At 39.8% G+C, this 19,676-nt stretch overlaps 1 protein-coding gene across 1 annotated transcript in view; it reads right to left on the bottom strand.

Moving 5' to 3' along the window:
• Positions 1-16,831: 16,831 nt before the first annotated feature.
• Positions 16,832-19,676, bottom strand: part of TINAG (tubulointerstitial nephritis antigen) — a 45,741-nt gene continuing 42,896 nt past the window's right edge. The window contains exon 11 of the mRNA XM_048299344.1: positions 16,832-19,134. Within this exon, the coding sequence (XP_048155301.1) occupies positions 19,018-19,134 (117 nt within the window). The 3' untranslated portion in view covers positions 16,832-19,017. The remainder of the gene's footprint in view (positions 19,135-19,676) is intronic.

The following is a 19,676-nucleotide window of genomic DNA, read 5'->3' as shown; positions in this document are numbered from 1 at the left end:
GCCTAACGCAATTTGGAAACCTCACACCTCCACATCTGAACACACTTTGTGAACCCCTTCTCTTAGAGGAAAGGTGTGAAAACAGCTCAGAGCATGAGCAATGCATGATGTTAGTCTTCTAGAAACTGCCTCACTAGATTAATGGTTCTAACACAGGACTAAACCTTAATAAATACTGTTTCTCACAGTGCAATCACCTCTTCAATTCACAGGCGCTCTTTTTTACTGCCCAACTGGGCTTTCCAAGCAGAGAGTGATCAACAGCTATGTAGTGAATTCAGAACTAAGGAAGGCTTGGGGGGAAAATGCAGTAAGAAGGGTAACTATATGAAAATGGATTAACAGAGTTTGCAAAAGGGACACTATGACTGAAGCTGTATGTGGCTGGAAAAGGAAAATGACATTTGAGAGAAGTCTACTGAACATAGCTTTGCTCAGGTATCTAAAACGACTCTGGGATTTTTCTGCAAATGCCTGACTGGTAAGATGGGAAGTGATTGAAACAGTATAATAAGAGGGAGAAAGGCAACTGGTTGGGCCTCACCCAGCAATGGGCTTCTGTCCACAGAATTACTGTGCCATGATTTATTATTTCAATGGAAATGCTAACATGCTAGGTAGCTCCTCAGTGAGCTACGTCTTGGCCACATGCTCTTTCATCAGAAGCTCACAAAAATGTCTGTGCAGGTTGACTCAGTGTGAACAATAGAATAAAGGACATCTAACTTTTTCTTTGGATTACTTTTTCTTTTTTTCAGGGAGGGGGGTTGACAGGTTGTCTTAAATTGTTCTTAAAGTATGTGTGAGGTCCAGCAAATACTCAGTGAAAGATCTTGAGGCTTTTTTAATAGTTTCCCCGCAGTGTGAATTATCCATTGTGCAATAAGGGGTTCTTCAACCTTAACAGGAAGAAAAATAAGGTCTGTTTGCATCTTTAGATTAAGTTTCTACATATTTAATAAATATCTCTGTGGATCTTCTACCATTGAAACAGGCTACAGCTGGCAATAAATTATTAAGGAAGGATTCAAACTCATTCCTTAGGAAACCAAGGTAAAATCTGCAACAGGAGAATGTTGTTTTAGAGAAGTAAGGATTATTTAAGAAAACACAACCCTAATAAAAGTAAAGATTCATAAGGTCTGAATATTTTTCTTTTAAATACCAGATTAATTCCAGGGGTGTTCTACTGGCAGTGTACTTGCCCATATTGATACAGCAGAATCATCTATTTTCTACCAAACTGTTGGGTGACAGGAAAGTCACTTTTCTTCACTTCTTCCTCCATTTTGAAATAACATTCATGTTTCTGTACCTTATGAAGGCTTACTCATCAAAACTTTTCAATATCTTCAGGATATTCTGACAATTATGTACTTTACACTTGGTAAATTGATACATTTAATAACCAGAATTAAGAAATCCACTTGGGAGTTATGAATACTTAGCCAGCTCTACATCCAAATATATCAATCAGTAAATTATCAAAAAATATATAGCTAAAATATATATATAGCTAAATATCCCTCCAAGGCACATAATATTACCTTTATGAGAGACAAAATCCATTTGACAGTACAAATGTTCCATGAAACATGTCCTCACATTTCATGACTTTCTATTTATGTTCCTAACTAAGAATTTTGACAGTTAAAGGAAATACATCTTAATGAGTCACTTAGTGTGTTTTGGCAGTCCCCTGTTTCATTCATTCTGATTAATATTTCATAGGTTTGAATTGTAAGACCTTGGTGTAAGATGAAACAGAAGTGTCAAATGTTTCATATTAAAATATATGCTAAACAAGTAACACCTCTTTTTCCTATATGTCAGAGCTGTTGGATTTATATGTTACAATACTTTTTTCTACTTAGTCAAAGTGAGAATAATGAGAAAAATTATGCTCAGTTGGATGACAGTAGAATCATTCAGACCTATATGAACCTCTCTCAAATATACCAGGACTATTATGAGCAAGGATTATAACCTGGGATGTATCTGTGCACTAAGACGTAAAAGTATTTCTTTCTATACATGGGAAACCTAAGTGCAGAAAAAGGCAGAACCTTCCACAGGAAGAGCACTAACAGAAACGAGTTCCAAGATTTTCAGGCTGATAACTGGACTATACATTTAGTTTCTAAATTGAAATGTAACTCAGCTTGCCACCTAAAGCCAGCTGTCACAGGATCATTTTATTACAGTGAGTTGGGAATGAAACTCCCAACTCTAATTCATTATTATGTTTTTATGGGAAAGTATTATTTTATTTTTATAGGGAAGATATGATCATGATGATTAAAAAGACCTTTCCTATTCCAGTAAGAAGACTTCCTCTACGTGCAAGCATATAAGAACTCCTAGTAGCGGCGCATCATCTTTAATTTTTCTTGGAAAAAGGGCAGTGTGATACCACTCAAAATAAGCAAAAACATAAAAAATAACTTCCTATTTATTCAATCTTTTAATAATAGAACAACTGGAAGTGCCAGTAACTATTGACAGAAGTCAACTCAAAAGTGCCACAGCCTACTACAATATTTCCTAATGAGCATACCAAATTCACTAACACTCAGAATACTATCTTTATTGAATCTAAGAAATAAATGTGTATATAATAAATGCACACATCTGGAGTGATACATGGTTTTACATTTTTTATTTCACATCCTGGAGACTTAGCAAGAGTTTTATGTTCCTGTAGTCAAGTGTCTGAGGGAGGGTTTTAGATAATTTTTACCATTTGTAAAGGTATTGCAAAGCTCACATATCTAGAAAGGGCTTGAAGTACATGGTCTATATGTAAGCCAAAAGTCTTTGAAACTGAAAAAAAAAATCTCCAAACTTTTAAAATTGATGACTCATTTACATTAATGTCTTGATTCTTTGAGATCAGACTTACAAATATTTAGCTGTCGGATTTTACAAGACACATCTGCATAGGACTGCAATGGGTGAATGTTGCTTTTACTTTGAAACATTGCATTCATTCTTGACTTTCCATCATATCTATATTGAGTGCAAGCTGCAGTCAAGCTAAATAAAGCCCAACAAACCAGCACCATTTTAAATGATGAACAAGCAAACAAACTGATGAATGGAATGACTTCATTCATTCAGTTCCATTCAGCTCAGACAGAATGACTGCCAGCCTGGAGAAACTGCTAATGAGACTTACTGCCATTCTGAAAATAGAAACCCCAGCTTGAAATGTAATGCCTGTGCCTCTGTGGAGGCTAAAGGAAATGGAAATGTAGCTATAAGTACTTTTTGGAAAGACATCAATGTATTACAATATTTGCTGGTATTCAAAAAGTGTATATTAGCCATTTTGAAGGACCCTCTATACCTCTCTGTGGTAAGGAGCTTTATCTGCTGGAAAAAAGAAAAGGAAGTTAAATCCCTGTGTCCTGATACCATTGTGGGAATTGCACATGTGGGATTTAACGAGAAATTGCAAAGGAAACAAAGTGCTACTCTAGACTCAGAATTTTTTTAATATATATAACTTATTCCATGCAATTAATTTTGTGTAAAGTTTCTTTTCTCCTGGAAACTGAAATCCTGCATGAGAAGATTTTTTTTTCTGAATGGTTATAATCCTAAACAATTTGTTTTTGTCAGGCTTGTGTAATAAACAGTTCCAATCTCATAGATCATACTCAGGACCTTGTGAATCACTATGGATTATACATGCATGTCCATCTTCTCTCTCAGTCTCACACAGCTTAGGTGAATGCGCACTACATGTGTGTTGAAATCAATCTCACTCCTTCTCAGGACAAGAATTTCTAAAAGGCACAATCATAATTTCCAGAAGTATGTATCTGGCAAGTAAAGACCACAAGTAAAGAGACGGAAGAATCTAAGACAAACAGATTTACTATGCCCAGTAAAGCCAATGTAGGAATAAAGAAAGAGTGTGTGCCTTGTGTGCACCTGGTAAACAGGGATGATATATAGTCCACAAGGAGTTTTATATGCACAAAAATGTTCACATTATATGGATAAATTTCCTTTGCTATCGCTCATTTTAACCAGTCCTACACACAGGAATACAAACTAAACGGTTCCCTGCCACTGTGTATAGAAGATGACAATTGTTCTGGTGGGTCACAGGAGATCTGAGCTGAACTCATCAAGAATGGAACAACCCAATCTAAATTTCTACCACTAATACAAGAACCTGCACGTAAATCCATACACAAAATTGTGTACCTCTATGTTTAAATCAGATGCTTAATTATGAGCCGGACATTGCTCATCAATTTCTTGATATCAAAAGGAAGCACAGTGTAAAGTGCAAAGTAAAGAAAACTAGTGATATCACGTGATAATTCTAGTGGATGAAGGATTGCATGATGTTATCAGGCAGAACCTCTCAATTCCTTATTCTAGACACTATTTTTTGTGCCTTTTGGAAAGCGAAGGCTCTCTTTAAGATAAATGAAATATTGATTTTAGTTTCTAGCTAGACTCCATTAAGATGCTCTTTTAAGTTACATTGCGTCTGCAAAGAGTGGAGCTTTATGAACATACATCAGTTTTCTAATACCCATAAGTGGGCTTTTCATAAGCACTCATAAATAATTCACCCAGCTTTCCTGTGCATCAACTTGACTTGAAACCTTCTTAAGCACTTTCAAAAAACCTTAGCTGCATGTCTGGTATTGAACTTATCAATCATGACTGAGTTATACTACAGACAGACCATTTGTTTCTGAATACAGGAGCAAGAGAATCAGCATTGTGGAGGGAAAAAAGACAACCAATGACTCACCAAGACTTTCTCTGTGTTGAAAGCTGATGATTTGAAAATTTACTTGAAGAACATCTGACCAATATGATAATGGTTTGGGATGCCTCTGGGTCTGTCAGCTCTCTCTATATTGCCAGATGCACCATTCCCCAAATTCCAAAAAGTGTTTTAACAAAGCAGACCTGGAGTCTAGGTCAGTGCAAAACACTAATGGAAATGGGGGCCAGCCCTTACAACTCAAAGAGGAACTACAGCCAGGGTCAAGTTGTCCTGACTCAGGCTCTGAGCAAAGGCAATGCTTCATCTTATTCAGAGTGAATATCAACCCTGGAAATCAAATTAACAAAAGAGATTATGCTTCCTTCCTTAACTCAGTCTTGGAATGGTCCAAAGTTTAATGCATCTCTTGACAATTCTGTCCAATTACCTAACCCTGAGGGGATGGAGTGGATTACAGTAGAGCAGGTCAGACCAAGGAAGGCATACTGACATCCAGAGAAGCCTACTTCCTCAGTGAAGGGTCAGGAACAGTTTCATTTTTCAACAATTACAATTTGACGTGACTTGTGCCATGCTTGTGTGTCTTGGTTTCACCTGGGACATATTCTTCCTGGTAGCTGGTATAGTACTGTGTCTGGGATTTATCATGGGGATAATGCTGATAACTAATTCTTTAATTGTTGCTGAACAGTGTTGGCATAAAGTCAAGGACTCTTCAGTGTGTCACGTTCTGCCAGTGAGGAGCTGCACAAAAAGCTGATGGGGAGCATAAACACAATACTGATCCAAACTGGCCAAAGTGTTATTCCATACCATGGAACATCATGTTCAGTTCATAAATTGAAGAGAGATGTCAGGAGGTGCCAATCACTGCTTGGGGACTAAATAGGCATTGGCCAGTGGGTAGAGAGCCGTTTAATTGTGCATCATTTCTCTTTATTGGATTTTATTCCTCTCTCTCTCTCTCTTTGTTATTTCCCTTATCATCACTATTATTAGTGTTCTTATTGTTTTGTTGTTAATATTATTTCCATAATTAAACTGTTCTTATCTCAACCCACGGGTTTTACCTTTTTCCGATTCTCCTCCCCGTCCCACTAAGGTGGGGCAGCGGAAGGGGCAGGGTGAGTGAATGGCTGCATGGCACCCTAACTGCTGTCTGGGGTTAAAACTTGACACAGTGGTGCTGTTTTCTTAGGAAGTGCATCATATTTCAAAGATGCTATATGCATATGGAAAGTTGGTAAATTCTTCTGTGATAGACGTAAGATGGGGAATTTTTTTTTTTAAAAATAGACAAAGTCATTAACTTCCTTGATCAGATAATCACTTACACAAATCTTTAAAGCATTCCCCTCGAGATAGCATTCATGTGTGTAAATGTACACTTAGAGGTTGTTACAGCTGCTTCTGATACAGAGCTTGATGCCTCTGAATAAAGACAAATATTATTGCCCAGACTGACACTGCTCTAAGGGCCTATCTTGACAGCATCCTGAATGTTCCACAGGCAATATAACTGAATCCTTTCAGAACAACATGAGTACTGAGCCGCACTAAACAAAATTGCTTCAAGGGCTTGAAGAAGAAGATGTTAAAAAAAAAAGAAAAAGAAATGTTTTTACCCAGTTCTGCTAGGTCTACAGTCCCACCATCAGTCTCACTGATACCTAGACAGAATAATTTTTATGTACGCTCAGTATGCTGAGACTGCTTAACTGGGTTTCTGCATGCATTTCTGGATGGGAAAAGAAGCTGGTGGATAAATTATGACACCACAAGAGTTCAGTACTTTTTATTTAGGAAGACATATGGGAAAATAATGTTTCTTGCCCTATTTTTTATATAAATTCACAGGTTTCACATTCATACCCAGCACTATGCTCTGTTTTAGAAATAAACAATCTCAAGCCATTTCTTACTCCTCAGCAGACTTTCCAGGTCGGGGGGAGGGAGGGGGTGATCCTCCCCCTCTGCTTAGTGCTGGTGAGGCCACACCTGGAGTACTCTGGCCAGTGCTGGGCTCCCCAACACAAGGAGAGATGGTCATACTGGAGAGCCTCCAGCAAAGGTCCACAAAAACAATGAAGGGACTAGAGCAGCTCCTACAAGGAAGGGCTCAGACTGCTGCCTCCAGGCTGTTCACCCTGGAGAAGACTCTGGAGAGTATCTTTTCCAATATACATCAATAGCTGAATTGAAGGTACAGAGACTAAGTAAGCCAGGCTATTTTTATGGGTGCCCAGTGACAATGGGCACAAACTGAAACATGGGAGCTTCCCTCTGAAGATCAGGAAATGCTTTTTTAGTGTGACCAAGCACTGGCAGAGATAGTCCAGAGCACTTGTGGAGTGTCTGTCCTTGGAGAGGATACTCAGAAGCTGTGTGGCCATGTTCCTGGGCCACCATCTCTTGGTGGCTTTGCCTGAGCTGGGGAGGTTGGACCACATGACCTCTGGAGGTCCTTTCTCACCTTACTTGTTTTGGGATTCTGTGACTCAAAACACACTCATGCAAGATAAGAAAGCACCTTCAGGTTGCCTGATATGGAGAGATTTGAATGTTTCTATATGTTCATGAAGAGTCAGGTTTTCCTCATGGAATCATCCATGAGGTCTCCACATCCTAATTTTTTTCCCCTTTATGGGATTTATTAGTGACTGCATAGAAAACTAACAAGCTAAACACAATCATGAGGGCTACAACAAGTGAAAAATCTCTCTAAAATAATTGGCTCTGTTATCATAGCATGTGTTGCAGGTGACTGTAGCTTTCCCTGTTGGTCGGCAGGTCACAATTTATAGTTAAAGCAACTTGGTGCACATCAAATCTGTGAGCCAGCAAGTTGGCAGCTTGATCTTCATCTGAATTCCTTCACAGCGGCATCTTAAAGCTTCTGTTCTGTGGTGGTACTACTCATGGAGTGACACAAGAAGTGTTCAAAGTAGAGGCCAACTGTAGTTAAATACAAAAATTGAATACAGGGGGGGTTTGTCCAGTAATTAATGTATTGTAACACCTGTCTTTTGAAAAGACTCCTCTTTTTGCTCCAGTCTTACTTGAAAGTAACAGTTCTTGGCACACCACTGTTTTTTAATGACTTTGTCAGTCTTTGGCCATGGTCTGAAGAGCCTGTAGCCTGTACTGCCACTCTGGGCATTAAGCCTGAGGCTTTGTGCAGGGCATACCAAGGGGCCAAATTTCTCTATGAAAGCCTTGGGGATTATTTTTAAAGTCTCTATGGCAGCAGGAGAAGAGAAAGCTTTTCAGAGGCTTGCTATGAGGCATTAGATTTGGATTGGCATTATAGGCAGTGCCTTTGAGACAGAGCAATTGTAAATTGACTTCACTTTTCACTGCTACCTTGTGAGAAGAATGGTAAAAAACAGGAAAAGTTATTCTGGGTGAGTAAAGCCTAAGAAAACAGGCGTGGAAGGACAAGAGATTCTTCTAATAAGCCACTGGTGTTGTTGATACTAGGGCAGAAAGGAGAAAATGTGGTAACATCTTCAGTTGATAACACTGTGGAAATACAATATAGGGAACAAAGGCAGTCCCATACAAAATGTTCAGTACCACATTTTATAGAACAGTGTAAAATAGAACATGATGACAAAACCAGCACTCAGGTTTCATGCTTGCTATCTTCTTTAACCTAAAAAGGCCTTGCAAGTATCTTTAGATTTTCAGATGCATTTTTTGATGGAGAATAGATGCTTGGCCCCAGCCTTGAGCATTGGATTTGACTTTATTTTTGCAATTATTAGTAGGGGCTGTTTTTGTCTAAAGTAGTATCATTCCTGACACTGGTAACAGGGCATACAGTAGTTCCCTTGTTGGTAGGGTGTGCTACCAGGCTTGTGCCCAGCACAGCTGCAGACCTCCACAGGAATCAGTTCCTTGCCACCTGTGGTTCAGTGAAAGAAATCCGGCGTCCCCGGTGATGGCGCTCACTCCTCCCCGAGGAGCTTGGGATGTCCCGTCCGGGTCTTAGAGCTCGTCCCTCATCACGTTCCATCCTCCTTAGCTTCTCCCGCAGTGTTTGGTGCCAGGTGCTGCAGGACCTCTGTGGGGATCGGCTCCTTGAAGACTGAGGTTCGGTGAAAGAAACCCGGCGTCCTCGCTGACGGCGTTCACTCCTCCCTGATGCTGGGACATCCTGTTCAGACCTTAGAGCTTGACCCACATTGTGATCCATCTTCCTTAACTTCTCCTGTAGTGTTTGGTGCCAGCTGCTGTGGGAACTCCCTGGCGTTTGGCTCCTTGTCCCCTGCAGCTCGATGAAACAAATGCAGTGGTCCTGCTGATGGTGTTCACTCCTCCCCAAAGAGACACAGACATGCCCCAGGCCCTGCTAGTGTCCTTGTCCAGAAAATCCTCTCCGCACCCTTAGAAAGCACACAACTGGATGTCTGTCCCTGATGGAGGAGGCCAGGCACTGTGGCCCTTCAGGGCTGCCCTCTGCATCCAAAAGGCTTGTTGTCACAGGCGTCACAATGACTCCCTGGTGACATCTGGGGGCTTTCAGGGACCACACCAAGAAGACACAAGTTCCAGCCTCAGAAACAAAAATTTCCCAGATAGCTCATCTCACATGATGCCCAGCTGTTGAGCAGAACTCTGTTGCCATGTTTTTCACATAAATTCAGGTGAATTTCCTGAATACAGGATTAACTTTTCACATGTAGTGCTATGTTCTGGTTTAGAAACAGACCATTCAAGGCCTTTCTTACTCCTCAGCTGACTTTTGCAGGAGCAGTTTTGGTGTGAAGTAGTACAATTTCTCACACTAGTACACTTCTTGGTAGGGTGTGCTACCAGGCCCTGTGCCTGGCAGGGCTGGGGGACCTGCACCAGGATTGCCTCCTTGTTGTCTGTCCTTTTTTCTTCCTGATACTGAAGGGTGCGATGCTTTTGCAGAGATTTCTGTGTGATTAAAAAGTTAAAGTTCTTGCCCTTTGGCTAAAAATTAATTGTTTTATAAAGAGTATTTTTTTAAAAATCATAGTAAAGAGTTGCACAGGCCTATCTTGTCAGTCAGTGTTCTCAGCAAAGCAAATTCATCTCTTCTGTAGATGCCATCATGGTCTTTAGATTAACTGAGCAACCTGCCTTCAGAGAGAAAACTTTGTTCTCTTTCCCGACATTTGTGCAGTTCTGAATACCCTGACTACCTGAATTACCCATCATTGTGATTTGAAGATCTCCTGCAGAAGGGCTCCAGACCCAAGACAGTGCTGTGGAGAAAAAAAGTCTCTGTATTTATCCAAACACACAGATTCACACATCCAGAGATGCACGCATGTGCTGCAGCTATTGTCATGCCCATTAGTGTGATCTCAGTCTGTTTTCTGCAGTACTCTCTTCCCAAACATGCTTTAGCTCTCCCTGGAGCTGTACTTACACATGTAAAAACTCAGAGTATCTCACACAGAGGAAGTTGTAAGTAAAAAGCCACGCCTGCATGATACTGTTCTGGGCCACCAACCCAAACTCTTCAATCACCTTGCTTTACCAACATCAGCATGTACTTTCAGGCTTAAACCAAAAGCTTTTCTTAACATCTTTTTCTACATGCTCAGTTTCTCAAATTTTGTCTTCCAATGACTAATAATTTACCTCATTTTAGAATGAGACCGTGACAGAATCTGCTGTTGGAGCTACAAGGGAAAGGTCTGGAAAATATGTCTTATGAGGAGTGGCTGAGAGAGCTGGATTTTTTTAGTCTTGAGAAGAAGAGGCTCATGGGGAACCTCATCGCTCTCTACAACTGCCTGAAAGGAGGTTATGGTGAGGTGGGGGCTGGTCTCTTCTACTGTGCCTGCAGTGAGAGGACGAGGGGAAATGGCCTTAAACTGGGACAGGAGATTCAGATGGGATATGAGAAAAATTTGTCACTGTTATGTTGCCCAGGGAGGTGGTGGAGTCACCATCCCTGGAGGTGTTTAAGAAGCATCTGGATCTTGCTCTGGATGATGTGGTTTAGTGATTTAGGGGTTACAGTGGTGGTGCTGGATTGACAGTTGGACTTGATGATCTTAAAGGTCTCTTCCAACCTTGATCATTCTATGATCCTCTGATTCTATGAAAGAGTGGAGTAGAATCAGACTGAAATCAAAACTGCCGTTTTGCCCATTTATATTCTTTCCCTTTCTGCTATTACCACTTGGGTGGTCTGTCCATTGAGAAAATTCAGTACATGGAAATTAAATTAAATTTCGTTTTATTCTGGTCTCCTGAACTAAATTCCAGCAGCCTTTCCAAAATACCATGGAAACTTATGGGAGCCCAAGTTCTTAAGTGGACACAGATAGCTTGCCTGCAACCTTATTTAAATATCACCTTCTGTGTCCCAAACGTTAGCATGACAGTAACACAAGAAATGCAAACATGTTAAAAGGCAGCACACCATGAGGGACTGAGAAGCATCAGAACAGTGAATGAAAGTCCACATTAAAAGTAGCTAATTAGTGAAATGCCATCTGTTCATCCACACTTCACTCAAAGCAGGAAGGTTTCCTGTTTAATGGAACAATAAATTCTTCAGGGCTTGGAAAAATGAGTAATTAGTTGTATTTTTTCCCTCGATCTGTCTTTTTTTATTGGATAAATCATTATGCAGTTATTTACCTTGAAAATGTCACTAGGGCAGCCACCACTGTGGTACTCTAGTATTTTTTGGTTGAGCAGTGCTATATGAAATTTGGCAGGATCTGTATTTGCTAGACATCAAAGATGGTTTTTTTGGTTTTTTTAATCTGGTGCATTCCTTCAGTGAAGCTGAGATAATCTCCTGTTACAGTCCATTTTGATTTTGGATAGTTTTCCAAGAAGGAAATCAGAGTGAAACAGGGGTGAGTTTCACACCAGACTGGGTGGAGTGGAACTATTACAAGATGATGATTCCAGTGGAAACATATGCTTGCTTTAGACTTTGTCAAATCTTGGCCCAGACTTGCTGTAAGTATGTAAAAATCTGTAAGTATGGCCTTATTTTTTGCTTTAGACTGAGCTGAAGCTCAGCAAAACTTGCTGAATTTTGCTTTCAAGACAAAAGTACAATTAGTTTTTGTGTCTGTCATTCCCAGTTTTTGTATTACAAACACGGGTAGTTTTTGCTTCCATACCTGGTGGAAACCAGAAAGAATTATTAAACCACTTCTCCCCCCCTCTTCTTCTCCCCTTTTTGCCTTTCCTCTGCTGTCAAGACTTTCACAAACTTCAGCAATTTGGGTTCTATTCGGGTCACACTTTTAATACAGTTTTTCAGATGTTGTGGATCCTGCTGGCTAGTAGTACACAGTGCTCTTAAAAAACTTATCTAGAATGAAAAAGAAGATGTGCAGCTTCTAAAACCTTGATTGTCCAGTTTTGTTGCTTCCAACTGTCTTGATGAAGATAAGCTCTTTGGCTGGAGTACAAGTCTTACAAGGCTGAGGAAACTGGAGTTGTTTAGCCTGAAGAAAAGGAGGCTCGAGGGGCACCTTATCACAAAGTGGGGGGTTAATCTGTTCTGCCAAGTGACAGGACAAGAGGAAATGACCTCAAGTTGTGCCAGGGGAGGATTGGATTGGATATTAGGAATAATTTCTTCACAGAAAGGGTTTTCAAGAATTGGAACAGGCTGCCCAAGGAAGTGGTTGAATTACTGCCCCTGCAAGTATTTCAACCACCTGTAGATGTGCCATGTTAGGGTCCATGATAGGGATTTGGCAGTGTTAGGTTAATAGTTAGACTTGATCTTAGAGGTCTTTTCCAGTTCTGTGATTCTAAGTGAGAACAATATTATAACTACATGCAATAGCAATATTGCTGATGAATTTGGACCAACAGCTGAGTCCTTCACAGTATGACAGTACAGCAAACTAGGGCTAAATATTTGTCTTCTACACAAAAGTTTTCTATAAATTTTTCTTTGATAAAACATTGTGCTGTGTATCATGATTTGATGGCGTCTCAGTTTTGGAGACAAAACTTCAGGAGGAAACACTTCAGAATGAGTGTTTCCTCTGAAGGGAAAAGGGCCTCCCTCTTTCCTCCACCAATAAGACAAGTGGGTCACAGCTAGTGGAAGTGAAAAAAAAAAAACCTGTTTATTAACACCAAACAAAACAGGGTAGAACAGGGGGAAAAAAAACCCCTCAAAATACAACAAATTCCCAGAGAGGGAACAGACGTCCAGGCTTGGACCAGCCGGGGTCACCCCACAGGCCCACCGGGATCGCGCCCCCAGGCTCCCCAGACCAGCAAGGAGGGAAGGGAGGCAGTGAGGCAAGGGAAGAAAAAAAGAACAAGAAAAAAACCAACAGAACCTTTTCCCAGCTAGCTGGAACACAAAGGAAAACAAAAAGGAGCACAGTGCTCCCGGCGCGCTCCCTCCCGAGCCCCTGGAGCCGTTGGGCTGAGCCGTTCAACTGCCCCGCACTCAGTCTCGTGGCCCCGCCCCCCGGGTCCGTCTTAAAGGCACAGCGTCCTTGGGCATTGGGCGGACGGTTAAGGAATAAAGCGGCTTCATAACATCACCCCAGGACAGATGGACGTAATGAACTATACTTGTTCTTTTACGCTGGTTTTGCTGCAGTGAGAAATAAAAGATTATAGTCTTCAGAGTTTTGCAATGGAATTGCAGCTGTGCTTATTTTAAGGGAGTAGTTTAAATTAATGAGTTCCTATCTATGTGTTTGTGTGGCTGTCACTGTTGGAACAGCTCAATGAAACATATAGATAAGCCTAAAATATTTCATACAGAGCTTGAGGGAGCGCACAGCTAAAAGAACCCCAAAAACTTTAAAGCATAGAGGATTTCAATGGTGAGCAGAGTCTGACCTCCTGCCTCAGGCTTCTGCCTCAGCTGCCTTCTCCAGGAAAAGCTTTGCACAGAGCTGCTCCATGATGAAGACTTCCAGACACAACAATAAATTGTTATAGATGAAGCAATAATATTCACTGTATTATGGTGTATTTGACAGCTAGACTTATAAAGAAAAGAGAAAACATATTCCTTTCATTGCACTCATTCTTTCTGTAATATGCCCTAACTAAAAGTTATTTGAGACAGAGGTGCTTGCTCTGCAGCCCTCACTCACTGACCTCTGCCACCATCCTTGACTTGGGGTGACTGCTGAACTACATATCGGACCAAGAAAATTTCAAGAGCTGGGAGTCTCCACAGTGCCTGGAAATAAACATGATAACTGGGTATGGGTATATCTCAACTGAGGGGATGCAGGAGAACTTTAGAATAAAGCAATGTTACAATTTGCTGTTAACTCAGGCAAAGACACAGACTCCATCCTTATGGTCCTTGCAGTGAGGAATGGGTGCAAAGATGTAAGTTCATATAGGAAACAGTTTCCAAATGGTAGGTATAGCATTAAGCACCCAGGTGCAAGTTCCTGTCACATCTCTAGTAAAACACTAAGCTGTAAAGATTTACAAACATATGTCTCTCTTAGTCTGATTCCTAGAAGTGTAGCTCCTCTCTTCAGGCTTGCTCTTAGTCTGGCAATTTTCCGTGATCCCTGCAACTACAGGAAAACTGTTCCCTTGTTGTTCTCAGGTCTTGTCTCATCCCTGCTCTAGATGCAAGTTCGTTACATCCCTGGGAGTTCTCTTTCCTCTTGTTTCAGGTTGCATTCCTATAAAACATGTTGTACTAAGCTACACATAAGTCTTTGCATCTTTGAGAACCAGTGCTGGTTGCCAGCTTAAAGCCAGGAAGCCTCCCTAACTTCTGCGTGCCCAGGAGAAGCTCTCCTAGAGGAGTTTCGCTCTGGGCATCCAAGACAAAGCAACCATCCTAAATAAAATCTTTTTTTCCTAACCACAGCATCCTGGGGAAAGGCCCAGGCAATAAAGAGCAGACAGGCAAAATCCAAGCCACATATTACATCCCTCAGCTAAAGGCAGGTAGAAACAACACTGTGCTGGTCATATCTATAGACATCAAGATTTAAACCAAACTTTGCAATTATTTTTGTTGTTAATCAGTAGCTATAGCTAAGAAGCTATGATAAAGCAAGTGCATTGTAAATTTGTAGGCTTAGATAATCCTTTGTTTTGAGGAAAAGGGAACTGAATGTGCTGTCTACACAATAGCCACCAGCAGTGAAGTCAGCAGGACTGAGAAGTAACTGCAGGAAAGGTAACTTGAGCAGGGCAGATCATGACCACCAACTCATTGACCACCTACTCAAATGGAGGGAAGAACTGCGCATGAGGACTAATTAGCATGAGAAGCAAGGAACATAGCTAGCAAATAAGGGATTGAATACTAATTAGAGAAAAAGCTGTGAAATTTGTAACCAATGAAACACGATACCTTTGTTTGTTAAGACATATAAATAGTGTAAAGTTTCGATGCTTGGGGAGCTAGAATTCTGTAGGTTTCCACCTAGCTCCCTACTTTGATAACTAGAATAAAGAGGAATATCTTGCCTCAGTGCACCTATCATGGCTGTGTAAAATAATTTTCAACATGCATGATTCTGAAATAGTAAAACGAAATTAAAATCCCCATGTGGCAAGTGCCACCAATTTTTCAGGCTTTCTAATGATGATGAGCAAACTCCAATAGCTGAGAAAAACTGGTCTTGCCAAGTTGTGTGCAGTGATTTTTAGTAACATAGAAAAGAGTTTTCTGTGCCTTTCAGCACCCTCAAAATCTCTGCCTGGGGCCAGGTGTAGAGGCAGCTGCCCATGACTCAGTCAGCTCAGCAGAGCAATTGCCTTCAGGAATTTAACACTTGCCAGGCACCCTAATGTAAACAAAATGACTCAGAATATTACCAGCTATTGATAGTGCTTTCCATTGAAATCTTTGGAGTGTGATTTCCTATCATTTAGCAAACAGATGAAGTTTCCATAATAATAGGATGGCAAAAAGGTAAGAATAGTGTGAAAATAACCGGGTTCCTTTTTTGCCTGGTTAGTCCTTTTAACTTCAAATTAATTTCACTTAAAGCCATCTCGAATGTCTTCATCTATTAGATACTATCAGTAACATTTAGGACCAGATTGTGGGAAAGCCTTGAAGGATGATCAGTATAAATTGCAAATGGAGCCTGTTCTGCTCAGTTAATATTGAGGCGATTCAAACTCTCCTGAGTTCACAGCTACTTCTATTCAGAGTTCTATCTGAAACAGTTTCTAAATACATAGGAACTTAGAAATGTATACTGTCAGGTCCCAGGTACCAAGACATACATTCCTGTAGCTAGACCCAGATTTAACATTTCTCTGTGAGACTAACAATTATTCAAAGTTTCACATAGCATGTTGCTAACAGGACATATTGTAATTTGTAATCTGAGTGGAGACTTCTTTCTTTGCTTGTTATACAAATGTCACCTTCCTATTTTTATGGAAAAGAAAATTTCCTCCATGTCACAAACATAAATGTTGTTCCTGCATTGCTTTCCCTTCCTGGTACAACCCCTTTCTGAATTTCCCACAGGCCATCAGTAATACAAGTATTCTAAAGCTGGTGAGCTCTCTCTCAAATTAACCTGAGCCACATATTTTTCCTTTATATTCATTCAGGAAAAAGCTCCAGGCTACATGACACTTTCAGTCCAAGCTAGCAGGCATAGCTGAGTATTAGTGATGGAGATGTCAAAAACAGAGGAGAGAAATGAGAGGTGGGTCTTCATGAAGAACAAGTTTCTGCATAATCCAACCAAATCATGAACTAGAAGAAATCAAAGCCCTGATATTTAAAAGTCTGTCTTCAGATAGTCTGCATGAGGAAGAGCCACTGGTGGCTCCTGGGCCCCACTGTCTCTTCCACACTGTGAGAAGACCTGCACTGGCAGAAGATTGTTTACTTGTGCTCTGAATAGTATCAGAATATTTGCCACAACATCAAGGTTGTTTTCAAAGAGCAAACTGGGTTCCAGATGCAGATATATCTGTCTGTCTGTTAAATTCCAGGTACTGTCACATATCCATAGATAGCAGCTTCGTGATACTGAGGGAGTATGAAGAGGGTGCTGAGCACATACATCACTCAAAGTATTGTCCCAAATATGGGTTCTTTCAACCCCTGTGCATGAAGCTGATCTGCACACAGAGTCAAGATACTTGTTTATTTCATATCTGCACAGAAATATGTGCCAGGTGGTGCATCCACAAAGCTAACTCGATTTCAGTATGCCAGACTCTCATTTTTATACACTTGGAACAATAAAAAAATTAGCATTTCCCATATACATAAGAACCAAAAGGTATAGTCACAAAAGGTTAATTCTGGAGGGTGGGTAAAGCAGTACGACTTTTTAAACCATTCAATTGCTTCAATATGGTTGGATTTCTTTCACTTGCATGTGGTATTTTGTTCAAGCCAATATGACCGTTTGATCTGTTAAAGATCTAGGAAAGTAGTTTTGAGTTTTCTCATCACTGAAGAAGTTTTACATTAGAGACCAGATCTTAGGAAGATCTCATAAGCAAATCAGGAGCAGCAACAGCCACTGGCAAAAGTAAAAACCACAGCTGTGCAGACCAATTTGAAGTTGAACTAAATAATCCCCCCCAGAATTTACTGAACATGTTTTTACAGTGTCATTCACTCCAAAGTTAAATTATACTCTTCTGAAATCTTGACATTTATGGAATCAATATATACCAAGAGGTTGGGAAATAGGTGTGTAGATGATTCAGTACACTTTCCTCTCAAGTACTGGCTTATCTCACTAAAACTAGAAAAGTTATTTGTCTGAGAGCATTTAGAGCTTCTAAAATTGCTTGTGTTACAGTTTGCTACAAATTTCAAGTAATAAAGGTTTTTTTGTGTCTAAACTCAGTTTACTATATGACTCTAGAGGCCGCAGAAGTCTTGTTGTGCTGTAGTATGCTACTGACATTTTAACAATAGCTCCTTTAGTAGTGATGAAACATAAATTGTCACCCAACTTTAGTTTAAGAGATGTTATTTCAGACGCATGGGTGTCTTTTGTATACTACCACCATGAAAAATTCTGGAAGGAACTTTCTGATGAATTAGAAATCAGGTTCTTTTTCTAGAAAGAATTAACATATTCTGTTAAATACACTGAAGGTATCCCTGGAAATTCTTTGTTCACTGAAATTTCATGGCAGCTTTTTCCCCCCACTTATTTAACATGCCATGATTTCTTTCATAGATAATTTTATTCCTGTTGGCATTTGGCCTTTGGATTAATTGAAACTGAAAGGGCTAGAAAGCATTTAATTTCTTCTTATGTCAATAGCTGCAATATCTATATTTTAATTAGCAAATAAGCAAAAGAGTCCTCAAACCTGTCAATATTTGCAGCAATGCTTATAGGAGGGGATGTAGGTCAAAAAGCTGCTTCTTCAGACAGAAGTAGCTATGGAAACATTAGAAGTTCTGCGTGTCTCATTTGCACTAGTGATCCTGATCACCAACACCAGAAACTGTGCCTGGATTGCAGATATGTCAGTGGAGGCAAACAACAGAGTACCTTTTCCATCATCTTCTGTTTGAAAAAGGTTTTTGGGAATGTTGACACATGCCTGTTCTCAAGTTAAACAGGGAGTGGAAGGCAAGCAGTTCCAGATTTAGTCTAATCTAGACTGAATTGAGGAGAAATCACATTTTCTTCTTTATTTTAATTAAAACATTATTAAAATTTACAGTTTTGGTTGTGATTGCAGGAACAGGAATACACTCTTTCACTGCAAGCTATTTTTGTATTACACTGAATGCATCAACTTTGTGGGATCTACTAGAAAAAATATAATATCCTGGATGAGATATTGATACATAGATACAACTTATCTACTCAGTTGTAAGTAAGGTGGATAGGAAATAAGTCTTCAGCTACAGGATCAGAACTGGTTACATTTCTTTGGAATTTGTTATTCAGTATGATCATGAGCTGAGCCAATTTTGTTTGGAAGAGTACATAATATTTCTGAAGTAATTTCTGATTGGAGTATGTATTGTAAAGATATTCATGCTAACAGCGTAACTCCATTTATTTCAGGCATTATTCAATCAGGAGGGAACTTCCTGCTCTGTGACACATCAAGGTTTTCAGTAGTCCTGGATATAACATGCTTTTAGCCTAAAGGGGTGTTTGTACCAGGTGAGATCCAAGAGTGCTGTGATGCCTGCAGTGTGTTCAAGTCAGGAAGACCTCATGAGTACTAACAGAAAGGTAACTTAGAGAGAAGACATTATTATTTCCCCATAAGGACTCGATATACAACAATGGAAAGAATAGATGCATCAAGCAGAATATGGTACAGATAAACTATGGCTGTCCCAAAGTAGCTAAAATCAGCTTCTCAATATCACACTCATTTTGTCCACGTAGAATCCTAAAATAACCATTTTCTCCCCAGGATTTTCCCCAGGAATTTGCAGCAATCTAAAAGTAAACAAAGCAGAAAAAAATTCTCAGATTTAATTTGAAAATATTAATTAAAAATGCAAGGTTTAAAATGCAAAATGAATCTTTTATGTTAGTTTCCTTTTTAAGAAACAGAGTCTCTCAGATTGGGTGCACTGAGAATTAGCATGTATCTTTTTCTAATTTCTAAAAATTTGTTCCTTTTTTGGTTTGATCAAAATTTCAGTTCCAAAATCAGGGTTAGTAAAAATGGAATAGTATTTCTACAAGACAGTTTGATAAATTGAAGCAGAAATCATTAAATGAATATTCAGCTCTTGGCTGGTGAAAGTGGTCATTAAAACAACAATGGTCGGAATTCCAATTTAAAAAAACCTGTTAAAGACACCTGTTAAAAAACCAGCTGACTTTTAAAAAATGAAGTTTTATTCATGTAGCTATTGACATATTGAGCAATTTATTTTCTGATGAAGTCTCAGTAGGTTTTGCCTTTGATATCAGTGAAACTACCTACCATAAGCCCTGCCATCAGCTATGTAAACACCAAACTCCCTTCAGAT

The sequence above is a fragment of the Corvus hawaiiensis genome, chromosome 3 (genome assembly GCF_020740725.1).
Source record: "Corvus hawaiiensis isolate bCorHaw1 chromosome 3, bCorHaw1.pri.cur, whole genome shotgun sequence".
Classification (NCBI taxonomy): Eukaryota; Metazoa; Chordata; class Aves; order Passeriformes; family Corvidae; genus Corvus; species Corvus hawaiiensis.
The sequence above is the reverse complement of the archived record's forward strand: the minus strand, read 5'-3'. Positions and strand labels throughout refer to the sequence as shown.